Source organism: Sorghum bicolor, chromosome 9 (genome assembly GCF_000003195.3).
Source record: "Sorghum bicolor cultivar BTx623 chromosome 9, Sorghum_bicolor_NCBIv3, whole genome shotgun sequence".
Classification (NCBI taxonomy): Eukaryota; Viridiplantae; Streptophyta; class Magnoliopsida; order Poales; family Poaceae; genus Sorghum; species Sorghum bicolor.
Window position 1 is genome coordinate 49,868,600 of NC_012878.2, and position 14,123 is coordinate 49,882,722.

General features: G+C 43.5%; 2 protein-coding genes and 1 non-coding gene across 3 annotated transcripts; 2 read left to right on the forward strand and 1 right to left on the reverse strand.

The window, feature by feature from the left end:
• Positions 8-81, forward strand: TRNAI-UAU. Its single transcript has one exon. It is a non-coding gene; the product is annotated as a tRNA-Ile (tRNA).
• On the forward strand, positions 5,833-8,630 carry LOC8076972. The gene is made up of 3 exons (XM_002439773.2): positions 5,833-6,238; positions 6,721-6,866; positions 7,743-8,630. Exons 1-3 carry the CDS (start codon positions 5,998-6,000, stop codon positions 8,421-8,423), a joined length of 1,068 nt encoding a protein of 355 aa, XP_002439818.1. The 5' UTR covers positions 5,833-5,997; the 3' UTR covers positions 8,424-8,630.
• Positions 10,373-11,468, reverse strand: LOC8076973 (dehydration-responsive element-binding protein 1H). Its single transcript, XM_002441071.2, has one exon. The coding sequence runs from the start codon at positions 11,137-11,139 to the stop codon at positions 10,483-10,485; it is 657 nt and encodes a 218-aa protein (XP_002441116.1). The 5' UTR covers positions 11,140-11,468; the 3' UTR covers positions 10,373-10,482.

Consider the following 14,123-nt stretch of genomic DNA (forward strand, 5'->3'; position numbering starts at 1 on the left):
TTCAACAGCTCCCGTAGCTCAGTTGGTTAGAGCGTTGGTCTTATGAGCCGAAGGTCGCGGGTTCGAGCCCCGCCGGGAGCATTTTTTTGCTTTTTTTTCTGGACAACATGCTTTTTGTTTTTTCAACAGCATACTTGCTCTATTTTTTTTTGTTTCATTTTTTGCTTTTTTTTTTCTGGACAACATGCAACAGCATACTTGCTCTATTTTTTTGTTTCATTTTTTGCTTTTTTTCTGGACAACATGCTTTTTGTTTTTTCAACAGCATACTTGCTCTATTTTTTTTTTTGTTTTTTTAAAAAGCATACTTGCTCTATTTTTTGTTATTTTTTTCTGGAACAACATACTTGCTCTTTTTGAACCTTTTTTTTCCCTGGAACAGCATACTTGCTCTATTTGAACTTTTTTTCAAGGAACAGCATACTTGTTTCAATGGTTTTTTTGTTTTTTTTAATATTTCCCAATTTCAATGTGTTTTATTTTGCCCAGAATTAGAGGTGGTTGAAGATTTCATTCGCATTTACTAATGGCTCGTTTTCAGATTGACTTTATATGTACAATGCTTCCTGTTTTGATCCTGTGTGATTAAGTTACTTTAGAGCAGTCCCGGCTATGGCCTTTTTTTGCCACAGTATCCGAATGAGTTACTCATAGCTGTGAAGTAAAAAAATCATAAAAGTACTCCTTTCATACTAAAAAAATAAAATTGCTTTAAATAGTGACACGGTCTTCAAAGTATAAATTGACCATTTATTTTTATAAAAATACTTATAAAAAAGTGATATATGTATATATTTTTATAAAAACATTTTTCGAGACAAACCTATACTTATGGTTTTTATATTTTTAAAATTCAACAACTTAAAAGTTATTCATGATTTATATTCTCATTGTTTGACCAAAATTTTGTCCAAAACAACTTTATCTTTTAGTATGAAAGGAGTACTGATTAAGTTACTATTTAGAGTATTTCCGGCTGTGGTCTTTTTTAGCACAGTATCCGAATGAGTTAAAAAACAGAAAAGTACAATACTTATTCAAACATAATACCTACATTTTTTAGAAAAGAATGTGTTTTAATTTTTTTGAAAAAACATATATATATTTTATTTTGCCTGGAATTGGAATTGGGGGCAAATTTTGGATCGACTGAGTTATTTCTGGTGCGATTAGTACCTCACATATGTTAGGCTTAGGCCTTGTTTAGTTCATCCTGAAATTCAAAAACTTTTCAAGATTCTCCGTTACATCAAATCTTATGGCATATGCATGAAGCACTAAATATAGAAGAAAACAAAAACTACACAGTTTGTCTGTAATTTATGAGACGAATCTTTTGAGTCTAGTTAGTTTATAATTAGATAATATTTACCATAAACAAACGAAAATGAAAATGCTACAGTACCAAAATCCAAAATCTTTTCGAAACTAAACAAGGCCTTAGCTGAACTCGCCCAGATAGTCCAACCAAAGCCTGGTCAGGTGCATCCACATGTGCATGTTTGGTCGTGCTCCCCGTTGAGCTAGCCATAGCAGGCCTAGTGTCGTAGTGTTTGCATTGGATTATATCACTGCTACTCACGGATGAACAGTTTTCATAGGCAAGCTGTTCGCTTGGCTGATAAGTTATGATTGAAATTATTATTTATTAATTTTTTATAAAAAAATATTGTTGAATAACTGGCATATTCGACAGATAAACTTAAATAAACAGGCAAGCTCGAAAAACAGATTTCAATATTTTCTATCCGACCCAAGCCAGAGGGGGTAAGGTTTGCATGCAGGAGCTAGCCCATAAGCCTAACCATCCAAACACCCGAACAATGCATGCCGTGGCGAAGCTTGAAGAGGATTTGAGGAGAGACCAACAATACTTAAGTTATTTATACTAGTATAATACCCGTGCTAACGCTACGGTTTTTTCTAGGGAATGCTATAGTAATTTTTTTAGAGTTTTAATTTTAGGTAATTGTTTTTAAGTCTATATACATTTTATGAATCATCAGTACATAAAGACATCTTTACATTTTCTTTAATTTTTTAATCAAATATATATATATATATAGACAATGACATATAGATGGGAAGTAATTACGAATCCTTTTGCATTCTTCGGGCAATCATATGGTTAGTTTTCCAGGACGACATTTCAATACCATGCTCCCATTTGCTTGTGTCGAGGCTTTTTGTTCTCTACTACATGTTTAATTATTCTTTTCATTCCTATTAACTGTTAAAACCGAGAGACCAGGTTAATTTTGAATTGTTTAGTTCAATAAGTTAAAAAAGTATGTGTACATCATATAGATATTATGTTGTACCGTGTTTCGAAGATCTACACATTCTATCATGTGCATTCCAATAGAGTCCATCATCTGCATTCCAAAAGAGTCCAATACTTGTATCTCTCGTTTTAAAGCATTCACGACTGCGAGGTACCAGTGACAGAGTGGAATATTGATGGGTAGAAACACTTGCGGACATAGAAATTTATGCTCATTATATACTCTTATTTGGACGGTATAAAATTTATTATATGGCAAATGTTATATTTAAGCTTACCATATCAGCTTTTAAATAATCCTTTACCCTTGATTCAGCCGCCACTTGTCTTTGAATCCCTAAATCTTCAGGATCTTGCTCTCCATGAGCTTTTAGGATCTTGCGCCGCCGTCACAGGCAAATTTTTTTCGCGCTTGAGGAAGGGATATGTAGATCAACTGGAATTCGCTGATCACCGTCTCTCTGCTGTCCAAGCAAATTTTTTTCGCGCTTGAGGAAGGGATACGTAGATCGACTGAAATTCGCTGATCACCGTCTCCCTGCTGTCCGCTGATCAGATCGTCCGTCCGTCGACGGCGTCGGCATCACAGGCAAAAAAAAATTCGCGCTTGAAGAACACGCACCTGAGGGCGCTCCCCGGTGCAGCGGAGAGGCTGGCGCTGTGCAAGGCCGACCTACTCGACTACGACGCGCTGCGGTCGGCCGTTGCCGGCTGCCACGACGTCTTCCACATCGCGTCGCCCGTCACCGACGATCCGGTACGTATACGTGTAACCTATAGTACTTGAATACGCATATACTAAGATCGATCTATGATCACGGTACATGTCACGTACCGTAACCAGGCTGGCCTTTGGAGGAAAAATGTTTTCTCATGTATGTACTCTAGTAGGGACCATAATACAACTATTTATTATTTATTATTAAAAAAGGATCAACCAAAATCACAGCAAAAAGATTTATTACTCCAGTAGTAGAATATTTTTGCGACAGAAACTGTCTCTTGCATGCATGCATGCGTGCAAAATTCACTCCCTGGAGCCAGATGTGTGTTTTGACCTGGTTATGGTGGAGATTAGTGGGCCGAATTAGTGGGCTGCGGTGGAGATGAGTTTGTTGGGGCGTGAGTTTGTCTGGTCTAACAGCCCAAGAAGTTTTCAATTATAGTGGAGATTATGTAATTTTTTATTATTTTCTAATGATTAAATATAGATATCATTAAGAAAATACAATCACCAAGGGGAGGAAGGCCATAGCCTACTTTAGCCTATGCATAGCTCCGCCATGCATGGACGGAGCCAGGTTAGGCCAAAACTAGGTAACCAATCATGCCTTCATGTTGATCAATTTTAGATTAACTTTGGCGGTAAGTGCTTCATGTTACCTCGATGCATAGTTTCATTTTTATTGCTTCATAGACTATCCAAAACTTAATTGTTGCATGTAGTTGTGATCAAATATTTCATGGATTATGTAGTCACTTGCAAGTCCTAGCAGGGCGGGTCACGGCTAGGCGGTAGCGTGAGAAGGGAGCCACACGAGCACCAAACAGGGGCCTTGTTTAGTTCCGAAAAGTGAAAACTTTTCGGAACTGTAGCACTTTCGTTTGTTTGTGACAAATATTATCCAATCATGGACTAACTAGGATCAAAAGATTCGTCTCGTGATTTACAGCTAAACTGTGTAATTAGTTTTTATTTTCGTCTATATTTAATGTTTCATGCATGTGCCACAAGATTCGATGTGACAGGGAATCTTGAAAACTTTTTGGTTTTTAGAGTGAACTAAACAAGGCCAGGGTGAGGCATGCGGTTAGGCGGCGACCGGCGAGGATGAAGATATGTGGTCGAGTCGGGCAAAGGAGCAGACGATGGTCGCTTGGCAACAAAGAGCCAAGGCAACAACTAAGAGCAAGTATAAATAAGGCCTTGTTTAGTTTGCAAAAAAAAATTAGCTTTGGCTACTATAGTAATTTTGTTTGTATTTGACAATTATTGTCTAATCAAAGACTAATTTGACTCAAAAAATTCATCTCGTAAATTACAGACAAACTATCTAATTAGTTTTTGTTTTTGTCTATATTTAATGCTTCATCAGAGATGAAGCTAGAAAAAAATTAGAGGAGGCTAAACAAAAGTATTACATCGACTTAGCTCTACGATAACCCCTCAAAATAGAAAAAAATATAATAGATTGAAGTATTTTTAGGCCTTGTTTAGTTCCTCATCCAAAAAGTTTTCACTCATCCCATCGAATGTTTGGACACATGCATGGAGCATTTAATATAGATAAAAAATAAACTAATTACACGGTTTGGTTAAAAATCATGAGACGAATCTTTTAAGTCTATTTAGTCCATGATTAGCCTTAAGTGCTACAGTAACCCACATGTGTTAATGACAGATTAATTAGGCTTAATAAATTCGTCTCGTAGTTTCCAGGCTAGTTATGTAATTAGTTTTTTTATTAGTATCTAAATACTCCTTCCAACATCCTATGAAACATCTGATGTGACACCCAATAACTTTTCGCGCACCTACTAAACAAAGGCCTTATATTGGAAACATCAATCAAGGATAAAATTCACAAAATATATCATAAAAAATAATGTCTCAGCACACCCTACCTTATACATTTGTGTTTAAAATTAGAAGAAAAGTACTAGGAAGGCTGGAGCCCCCTAGCCCCACTGCTAGCTCCATGTATGGCTCCATGCATGTGTCTAAAGTTTTGATGTGATGAAAAATCTTTAAAATTTTTGGAAATTATACCAAGCCTAAGGGGCTATAAGCAGATTAAATGTTAAGGTGAAAGAGAGAGATAGTGAGAGAACGATACAGAGGAGAAGTGGGATGCAAGCTTACAGCCGGCTCAGGCACAGAAACTAAGAAACTTTGTGAGAGAGACAAATGTGTTATGTATTAATAGTGAAGATGTAACTACTATATAAGTGAGATGAGAGGTAGGCTGCAAGGATTCATGCACCTAGCAATTGTTGTATGAATAGATTTGCTCTAAAGAGGGGAGATAGTTGTTATAATGTTAGGAGAGAAAAACACTACTAAATAGTTGACTGATTTGATAGATAAATTTAAGCAAATAAAAAAGAGGCTATATGACTGTCTAATGGTCCTACTTGATGGTGTGAATCTATTATTTTATTTACATCACCCTTCCAACCAAATAAGTAGAATCATCCTATTTTACATTAAATAGACTCTTACATGTCACTTTCTCGGTTCTACTTTATAAGATATTTTGATTTTTCTAAATAATTCTATTACTTTTATTATATGTTTAGATATAGTATATATATTTAAGTTTATAGTAAAATTATAATTTTTTTAAAAAAAATTAAAATATCTTATAATTTAGAATCGAAGGAGCAAGTGTTATCGTATTTGCCTACATGATGACACCTGAATTAACGAGAATAGAACTCTAATAAAATTCTCACGATGAATGGCTGCTGTACCTGTCCCACATCATCATTGTTATATTTTGGCTGGAGATATTTTCGAGGACAAGAAAGGCGCTTTCCACACTCGCCAAATCCGCCTTCATCGCAACTCGCGACGAGCCGACGACCCAGCCATACAATTCGTCCATCACTCGCGGTCGCGGAGCGGTTCCAATTCCAACTGCACACTCGCGGTCCCGGCGACCCACCCGACCGACCCCCGGAGCGGCCGAGGCCTCGCCTCGCTCACCGACATGTGGGCCCTCAACAACGCCAAGGCCGGCGGACCCTGCCTCACGCCGCGGCACCCTGCGCCGCCCTCCCTCGCGTCGCCGTCGACGGCGGCGGCGGCGGCTGGGCGGAGGTTCTTGAGGCGCAGCCCCGTGTGGGCGCCCCTGGTGGCGGTGCGCGCGTCGGGGGGCACGAGGAAGGACGGTCCCGGCGGTGGCGAGGCCAGCAGCGGCGAGGAAGCCGATAGCAAGGCGTCGTCTTCCGGTGAGGTCCTTCTCGTGTGTATCCGATGCCTTCGAATCGCTGGGCCTGTGGGTGGGTTATAGGATGTTTGGGCGATTCGCATCGCATGTGCAGTATCCCAGGTCGCAGCCTTTTCGTGGATCCGGTTCGTTACCTGTTGATAGGATGCGATTTGTAGTTGAGGCGCCGTGCCTTTCGTGAGACTGGCGAGACCCAGATACTCAGATGTTGATCTTGCTCCGCACTTAGTTGATAGGATTTTGTTGATTGTGAATTGCGATAATACTGTGTTTTTACGTTTTGTTAATTTTGGTAGACAAAATACATTAGGCTTATATATGACTTAAGTATATGTGCAAAACATGTGATCAATCCAGCGTGATGGCCACATTAGAAATGCTTTGGTTTACCCTTCCACAAATGACAAAACTACACTGGAGAGCATCAACTAGGACGTGGACCTGGCCTTGATTCTGCTCAGTTGATGGTTTTTGTTAATGCAGGGCACGATGATGCATCTACCCCAACTGGGGATACCTCTGCTGGGTTGAACCAACCCCATGACGAGACGAAAACAAACAAGCCGATTAATGTTTCTAGCAGCAACTACTGGCGAGATGTCAGGGCAAACCTTGTGCGTCGGGAACAGGTGAGCCTGGGCTGTTCTGTACAATCTGTAGTGCTGGTAGATTTTCCATATGCTTGAAATAGATGTCCGGAGATGCAACATGTTCTGGGTACTGAAATTAATGTTTTTTGGTTCATCGATGCATTTGTCATTTCACTCCTTGTTATCTACCTAAACTGGTAACAAGATGCTGTTCTGAGTATTGCTAGTTTCACCAATTGTATTAATACTCCAACTTGGGGTCATAACTACTGTGCTACTATGGTCCACACTTCATTTAAGCTAAAAGTGCATAACATCATTATGGCTTTGCATTGGTAAATTGCACAGGGATATTACTTCCAGGTTTCAACAGGGTATAAGCTTGTCATGTACTAGCAGGAAATGGTAGTTGGTTGAGGCAAGCAATTTTTTCTAAGCTTTAACTCTAGTGCCATTGTGCCATCTGAGGCCTGTCTCAGACTGTCATATAAATGGTCATGCAAATTTTGCTCATCTTCTTAATGCAAAGCACAATCTTCTTTTGAAAAAAAAAAGAAGTTTCGTCGGGGTGGTCCTAGAATTAGGATTTTCAATGCTGCACCATAGAATGGTGATTTCAAATGAATCATTCTGAATAATCTATCTGGGGGGGAAAAGGAGCACTAACAGTGGATTTTCCATTCTTGAAAAATTGCTGCTATATCATTATTCATTATATCAAGGCTGTACCACTTAAGCCATTGTTTTGCATCCCCTTACATTTATTTGTATGTTGTTGTAGGTTAGTTTTCATTGTTTAATAAAATTTGTTGTTGTAGAGAATTTCCATTCTTTTCAGCAAGCCAATTGTCACCAGCTAGTCAGCACAGCCCTATACCTTCTGGTTTTTCATATCTGCTTCTGTCTCTGAATCAGGAGCTATTAGTGGATCCAAGCACTCCCACAGAGTCAAAGCCATCGTCAGGAGATCCATTACAGCTCCCTCAAAAGTGGGCTCATGCTATTACAATGCCAGAGGCAGGATGTGTTTTGGTTGCTACTGAGGCGCTTGATGATGATAGCATCTTTGAAAGAACCGTCATCTTCATCCTTAGACTTGGTTCAAGAGGTACGTTCGATGGCCCGTTCGGAGTTATCCTGAATCGTCCCCTCTACACAAAGATCAAGCACGTGAATCCAACGTTCCAAGACCAGGCAACCCCTTTCGGTGATTCCCCCCTCTTCTTCGGAGGCCCTGTCGACATGAGCATGTTCCTGGTGAGGACCGACGACAGCTCGCGTCTCAAGGGGTTCGAAGAAGTCGTACCGGGCATCTGCTACGGCTTCCGGACTGACCTTGAGAAGGCCGCCGTTCTGATGAAAAGTGGTGCGATCAGGACACAGGACCTGAGGTTCTACGTCGGGCATGCTGCCTGGGACTACGAGCAGCTGTTGGGTGAGATCAGGGCAGGATACTGGGCTGTCGCGTCTTGCAGCACGGAGCTGATCAGCGATGCCTTGACGGGCGATCCTTCTTGCCTCTGGACTGAGATACTGCAGCTGATGGGAGGCCAATACTCTGAGCTCAGCGAGAAACCGAAGCAGGACAGCTCGTAGGCATTTGCTCATTTGAGATGTAATAATTTGTTATAGGCTTATGGTCAGGTCTGTACATAATTGGAATAGGGTGACTCGCTTGTTACCCCTGCTTCATGTAGCGACTGTTATGCGTTGATTATACTGAAATAGGCTCTATATAATGGCTGCCTGCCTATGGATTTCAGCAATTGCTGAATATGAAGATAGCGTTTTTGATGAATCACACATCATAAGTGTTTCTTTATTGAAGTATGCAAAGTGCACTCGCTGCATTTCATAATACTTGTGCATCAGGCCATATTAGTGCACATGTATTCTTCTGTATCAAGGTGTTTGAGACTACTTTACAAGTTCTACTCTACAAACTCTACCGTGGAGCAGCCCTACAAAAAATTGGAGTCTGTGGAACACCTCTTTAGACTCAACTTCATTCTTTGACTTTGACAGCATGTGCGAAACTGAAACCGTTTAGTTAAAAAACATTGAGCAGAGCTAAAAAAAACCTAAACCTGGAGCGGAGCAGTCCTAAACGTTCTCATAATATGTATCCCGACTTTACTGTACTAAACATATTTACTCATTACTAGGTGTTTTGCATTAAGGGTTGAACGGAATCTGCAGAGTTCAGGAGTGTGTGGGTAGACATTAGGTGATAGGTGCCTCCAAAGCAATCTTGGATGCTGTTGAATGATGAATTGAGAGTCTGCGACTGCCTACTGACGGTACCAACCCGTTGAAACTTGAAAGTTACTCGCTCCTGGTTGAATTGAAAGCGAAAACCGGTCAAGGCTGCCGAACCCGTGGGTGGGGTTCTGGAACATTCCTCTGCTCCGTCAAACGGAAGAAGTGGCGTCTTCTGGCGGCTACTAGCTAGAACCCGGAGAGGAGTGCAGGACCACAGATTCCACCGATCGAGCTCAAAAGGCATGGCACTACCTTTTGGCAAGTGATGATCCGAACCTAGTCGCGCCAAAAACCTTCGCATCTGATTCACGGACTTGCCACTAGCCCATTCGGCCATTCCATTACTGATGACGAGCGGCGACCGATCCATCAGAAAAGTATAGGTTGTCGCGCTGAGCGGCTGACCGCCGGCGACGGTGAACAAGATTCACGCCGGTTCATAATTGGAATAGGCTGATTCACATGTTACGGCCCTAAACTGTGCAGTACTATTTCAGCTGTATTTTCAACAAAAGAATAACGTTTTTTTATTCTCACAATATTTTAGCATCAGCGTAAGTCAGACTTCACGAAAACGAACAGGATCACGTGGCAACTGTTATGCTATGGTTGTACTGAATGAAATAGGTGCTACTTGCGGTTGTCATCAGAAAATACTAGCATTTCCACCTGAGCTCTTTTATATTAGATGGATGGATTCTGAGGGAACGTTTCCTGCATTCCAGAATTCGTGCGTAAAGAATGCGTCTCCAAAATTCAGAATTGTATTGTCCAAGGCTTGTTGGATGCTGTTGCATCTCCTGAGAGTCATGTGTGTGGTAGCCGGTTCCCCCTGGAGCACGCGGACCGGACCCATGGATTCTGCCTGTCGAACATTCCATTCCATTCCACCGAGCTCAGAATCATTGGCGCTGCCTTTTTGGACGGTCCGAGTCCGAGAGAGCCCACTACTACTACTACTCCTCCTCAAAGAACGCCTTCTTCTGCCTTCTGATTGAACGAACTCGGGCATTGCGACCAAGCCATGCATGGCCATCCGAACAAGGTAAGGGCGACCGAGCACCTAGTCCCGCACGTGCGCATGGACGGCGCACCGAAATGTGAGCACTCACAGACAGCACAGCCTCCAACTCCAAGCGCCACAGACCACGTACTGTCGTCTTCTTCAAGTCAAGGAGTCAAATTGCAAGCCGTCATCTATCCAGAACCTTCTGTTTACAGTAGCCTTTGTATTTGGCGAAATTCTAAAAACATATTGGATCGAACTTTTAATAAATAGTACGTAATAATAACAGGAATCTTTGCTTCCTCCATTTGTTGTATATATATATATAGTCCCACCGAAATGGTACATGTTGTAATTGTAATCTTGATCTATACTGGTACCTAATAATCAGACCAAGATCTCTATGTCGTCTACGCTAATATCCCCAAAAACAAGCGGCTGCTCACTGCCAGTGCTGGAGGAGGTTCTGCTGGCGCTCGCGCTCGGCGTCGACCAATACGTACTGCTGCTGCTGCTGCTAGCGCCGTCGCTATACGGCGGCGGCGCGCACGCCGCGCCTTGTGCCCCACCTTGCGCGGCGCCAATGCCAGCGAACGCGGCGGGCTGGACGCGCGTCGTCGGCGCGGCGAGAGCCGCCGCCGCCGCCCGCGCGTCGACGATCTGCGCGTCGGCGGCCATGCCGGCGTCGGACGCGACGCGCTGCACGGAGCGCGGCGACAGCGGCGGCCCGTGCCCGTGGCTGCCGCCGTAGACGATGTAGCAGGCGGCGCGGTCGGGGAAGTTGAGGTGGGCCTGCCCCGCCGCTCGGCCGCCGCCGCCGCGGAGGAGGCACGCGGCGGCGTCGTGCGCGACGGCGGCGGCCTCGGGCGCGGCGTAGGAGCCCAGCCACAGGCGCTCCCGCGTGCCGGGCACGCGGATCTCCGACACCCACTTGCCCCACGCCCGCCGCCGCACGCCCCTGTACCGGCACCGGTGCGCTCGCTCCGCTCCTCCTCCTCCTCCTCTCCCGGTCCCGGCTCCGCCGCCGCTCGCCGCGCGGCTCATCGTCGACCGACCGACCGACCGGAGTCCGTACCGGACAGGAGCTGGGGTCGGGCTGGGCGGCCGGCGTCGATCTCGGTCGGCTGAGGCGCGCGGTTGTGTCGTGCTCGCTGTCGCTGGTGGTTTTTTTTTGCCGTTTTGCACACGACGATGGACACGAGCGACGTGAGCGTATTTATAGGGTGTGGTGAGACGAGGAGAAGCATCAAGTCAGCGCGGGAGGGGGCGTTGACATGAATACATGATCTCGGCGTGAGTAAAATACGGGCGGATTGACTTCAACTTGATTCTCCGGGTCCCGGTGGATATATGATAAAAAATCACGATGAGGCACGGGTAAACGTAAACCCATGCACGTGAGGGCACTACCGCTCGGGCCAAGTCAGACGAGAACGAGACGACAGCTTTTTGGTTGGGTGGTCTCTGGATGCATGGTTGGATCGTGGTCGTGGTCGAAACGGGGGGTTTGGTTAGTGCCATGATCTTTTGTTCCGCGACGGTGACGGCCGGGTCACCGTCGCTGATTCCTGGGCCCAACCACGGTCAAAGTTTCCACTGGGTCGGTGTCGGTCAGACGCAGCACAGTGCTCTGCTCAGCTCAGCTCAGCACCACAGCTCCCTCGTGCCGTTTCCCGTCGCTGTGAATGGTCCCTGCCTGCCCCGATCGAAGCCGAGGGCCCTTTGGCTTTGGCTTTGGCTTTGGCTTTGCTTTGCGGTGTGCCTGCGTGGCCGAGGGCCAAAACGGGGGGAGCATAGCGTGGATCGTAGTCACTCACGCGGTCTCGCAGCGACAAAGCAGGCGTAGTACGTGCTAGCGCAAGCGCTTACGCACCCTGCGCTGTGCGTGCGCTACCTCTCTCGTGCGGTTTACTGTACGTTTACCGGGCGACGGGCGTATGTGAAGGCAGTGACTAGTGAACATCACTGTTGGATTGGATGGCTTCTCTAGTTCTAGATATATTAGACTGTGTGGGTTTAATTTAATTAGGTAGTTGACGGCATATCATTAATCTACGCGCATCTCTAGAGCTTCGCTTTCAGTCGACTCGAAATGGACAAGGTTTTAGTGGACTTTATTGTTGATAAGGAGGGTGTTGACGACAAAAATGGTCAAATATAATGTATAAAGGACTTCATCACAAATCACAATGTTTCTGGTATCGAGGCAATTAAGAAAAGTATTTGGATCATTGTATTTGGAGCTTGGACAAAGAAAAAAGAGTTCTAGGGTCCAATCAACCAAAACCGATCTAGCTGGATTCCCAAACCGCGTGTCGCGACTGAATTGTGAAGTAATTAGGTATTTTTTTAAGATTAAAACCAGAAATATAAATCATGACAACTTTGAAAATTAGATTAAGCAAAGCATGAATACTAGCATTATCCAACAACATATTGCATAGCATGAACAAGATTACTGGTGCAAGCATGGCTCGTACACCACATAGATTGGACAACACGAATGACAACATTACATCACGAGAAATATACCTTCCGATGGGATATGTGGTCGCTGGTAGTGGAGATACATATGGCGATGAAGCTGGTGATGATGGCACGAGATCGAGGTCGTCAACGAGTGGCGGAGGAACATTCCCATTAAAGATGTCACGAGCAGACGACGGTGGAGGTGACGTCCCATGAGCCATCGTGAAGATTGGGAGCAGTCACACGGAAAACTTTTTCAAAAAACTTATTCGTCCTCTCCCGATATAGGATCGCAAAGACGAAGGTTCCGGAGACCTCCTCGCTCGGTTGCCGGTGCACGCAAATGATCGTACTGGAAAAACTACGACGGCGGCGCAACGACGAGAAGAGGCAAAAACCCTAGCTCAATTGAATTTGTTTTGGTGTGGCCGATAGGCTACATATATAGTCTTGTTCAACCGACCTCATGTCATGATCATGATCTAAATCGTTTAGGACTCTGCAAATTTAAATCATTGAGGACTCTGCAAACTAAAATCGTAAAAGGAGACCATGCTCCCGCAATGTCCTTCGCTCCGCCCGGCCTGGCGAAGCGAGCGTGTGTGTGTGGGCGTCCCTTTCTCCTTCTCACACTAGACTTTAGGAAGTGGGGAGGACTTCCATATTTAAATATGACTACCTCCACTTGCACTAAGCAAGATAGGACTAAAGAGTTCCCCACATCTTCTCTTTGCTCACATGAATGCGCCTTTTAGATTTATTTGGAATTTTTGAATTTTTTATATGGGCCTAGCCCAACTAAAATTCCAACATCAAGCCCGAGGAAACATTGAGAACTAGTTAGGCCTTGTTTAGTTCCTAAAAAATTTTGCAAAATTTTTCAGATTTCTCGTCACATCAAATCTTGTGTCACATACATAATATAGGTAAAAAGATAACTAATTACACAGTTTGCATGTAATTTGCGAGACGGATCTTTTGAGCCTACTTAGACTATGATTAGACAATATTTGTCAAATACAAATGAAAATACTACTGTTCACATTTTGCAAAACTTTTTGCAAGTAAACAAGGCCTTAGACTTATTTTCCGGTGTTTTGAACCGATTAAGATCGGTCCAAATTGTTTTTGGCTCGTGTTTTGACGTAGGAGACTTACAAACACGCTTTAGACATGTTTTTTATTGGGATAAGATCAACCCGTCAATATATATATATATATATATATATATCTACAACTAAAAGTTACGAAAAGGACCCGTCTACCACATGTGGTGAAGTCATGACTCCAGTCCCTTTGTTGACACATGGGCCCCATCACTAACACATGCACATAACCAACATGGAAGTCACCTAGATTTGCGTGCAGTGACCATGTTTACAAACTAAAAAAAATCATAACCGCAAAACTAAACATCCAAATTAAATTTCGATTACACTATCAGATTTCTTGCAATAAATCCTTCAAAACAAGATCCCACATGGATATATTTAGATAAAAATATTTTAATAAATATTTATCTTATAAAAGCATTAATTACTGTTGTTAATGAGTATTTC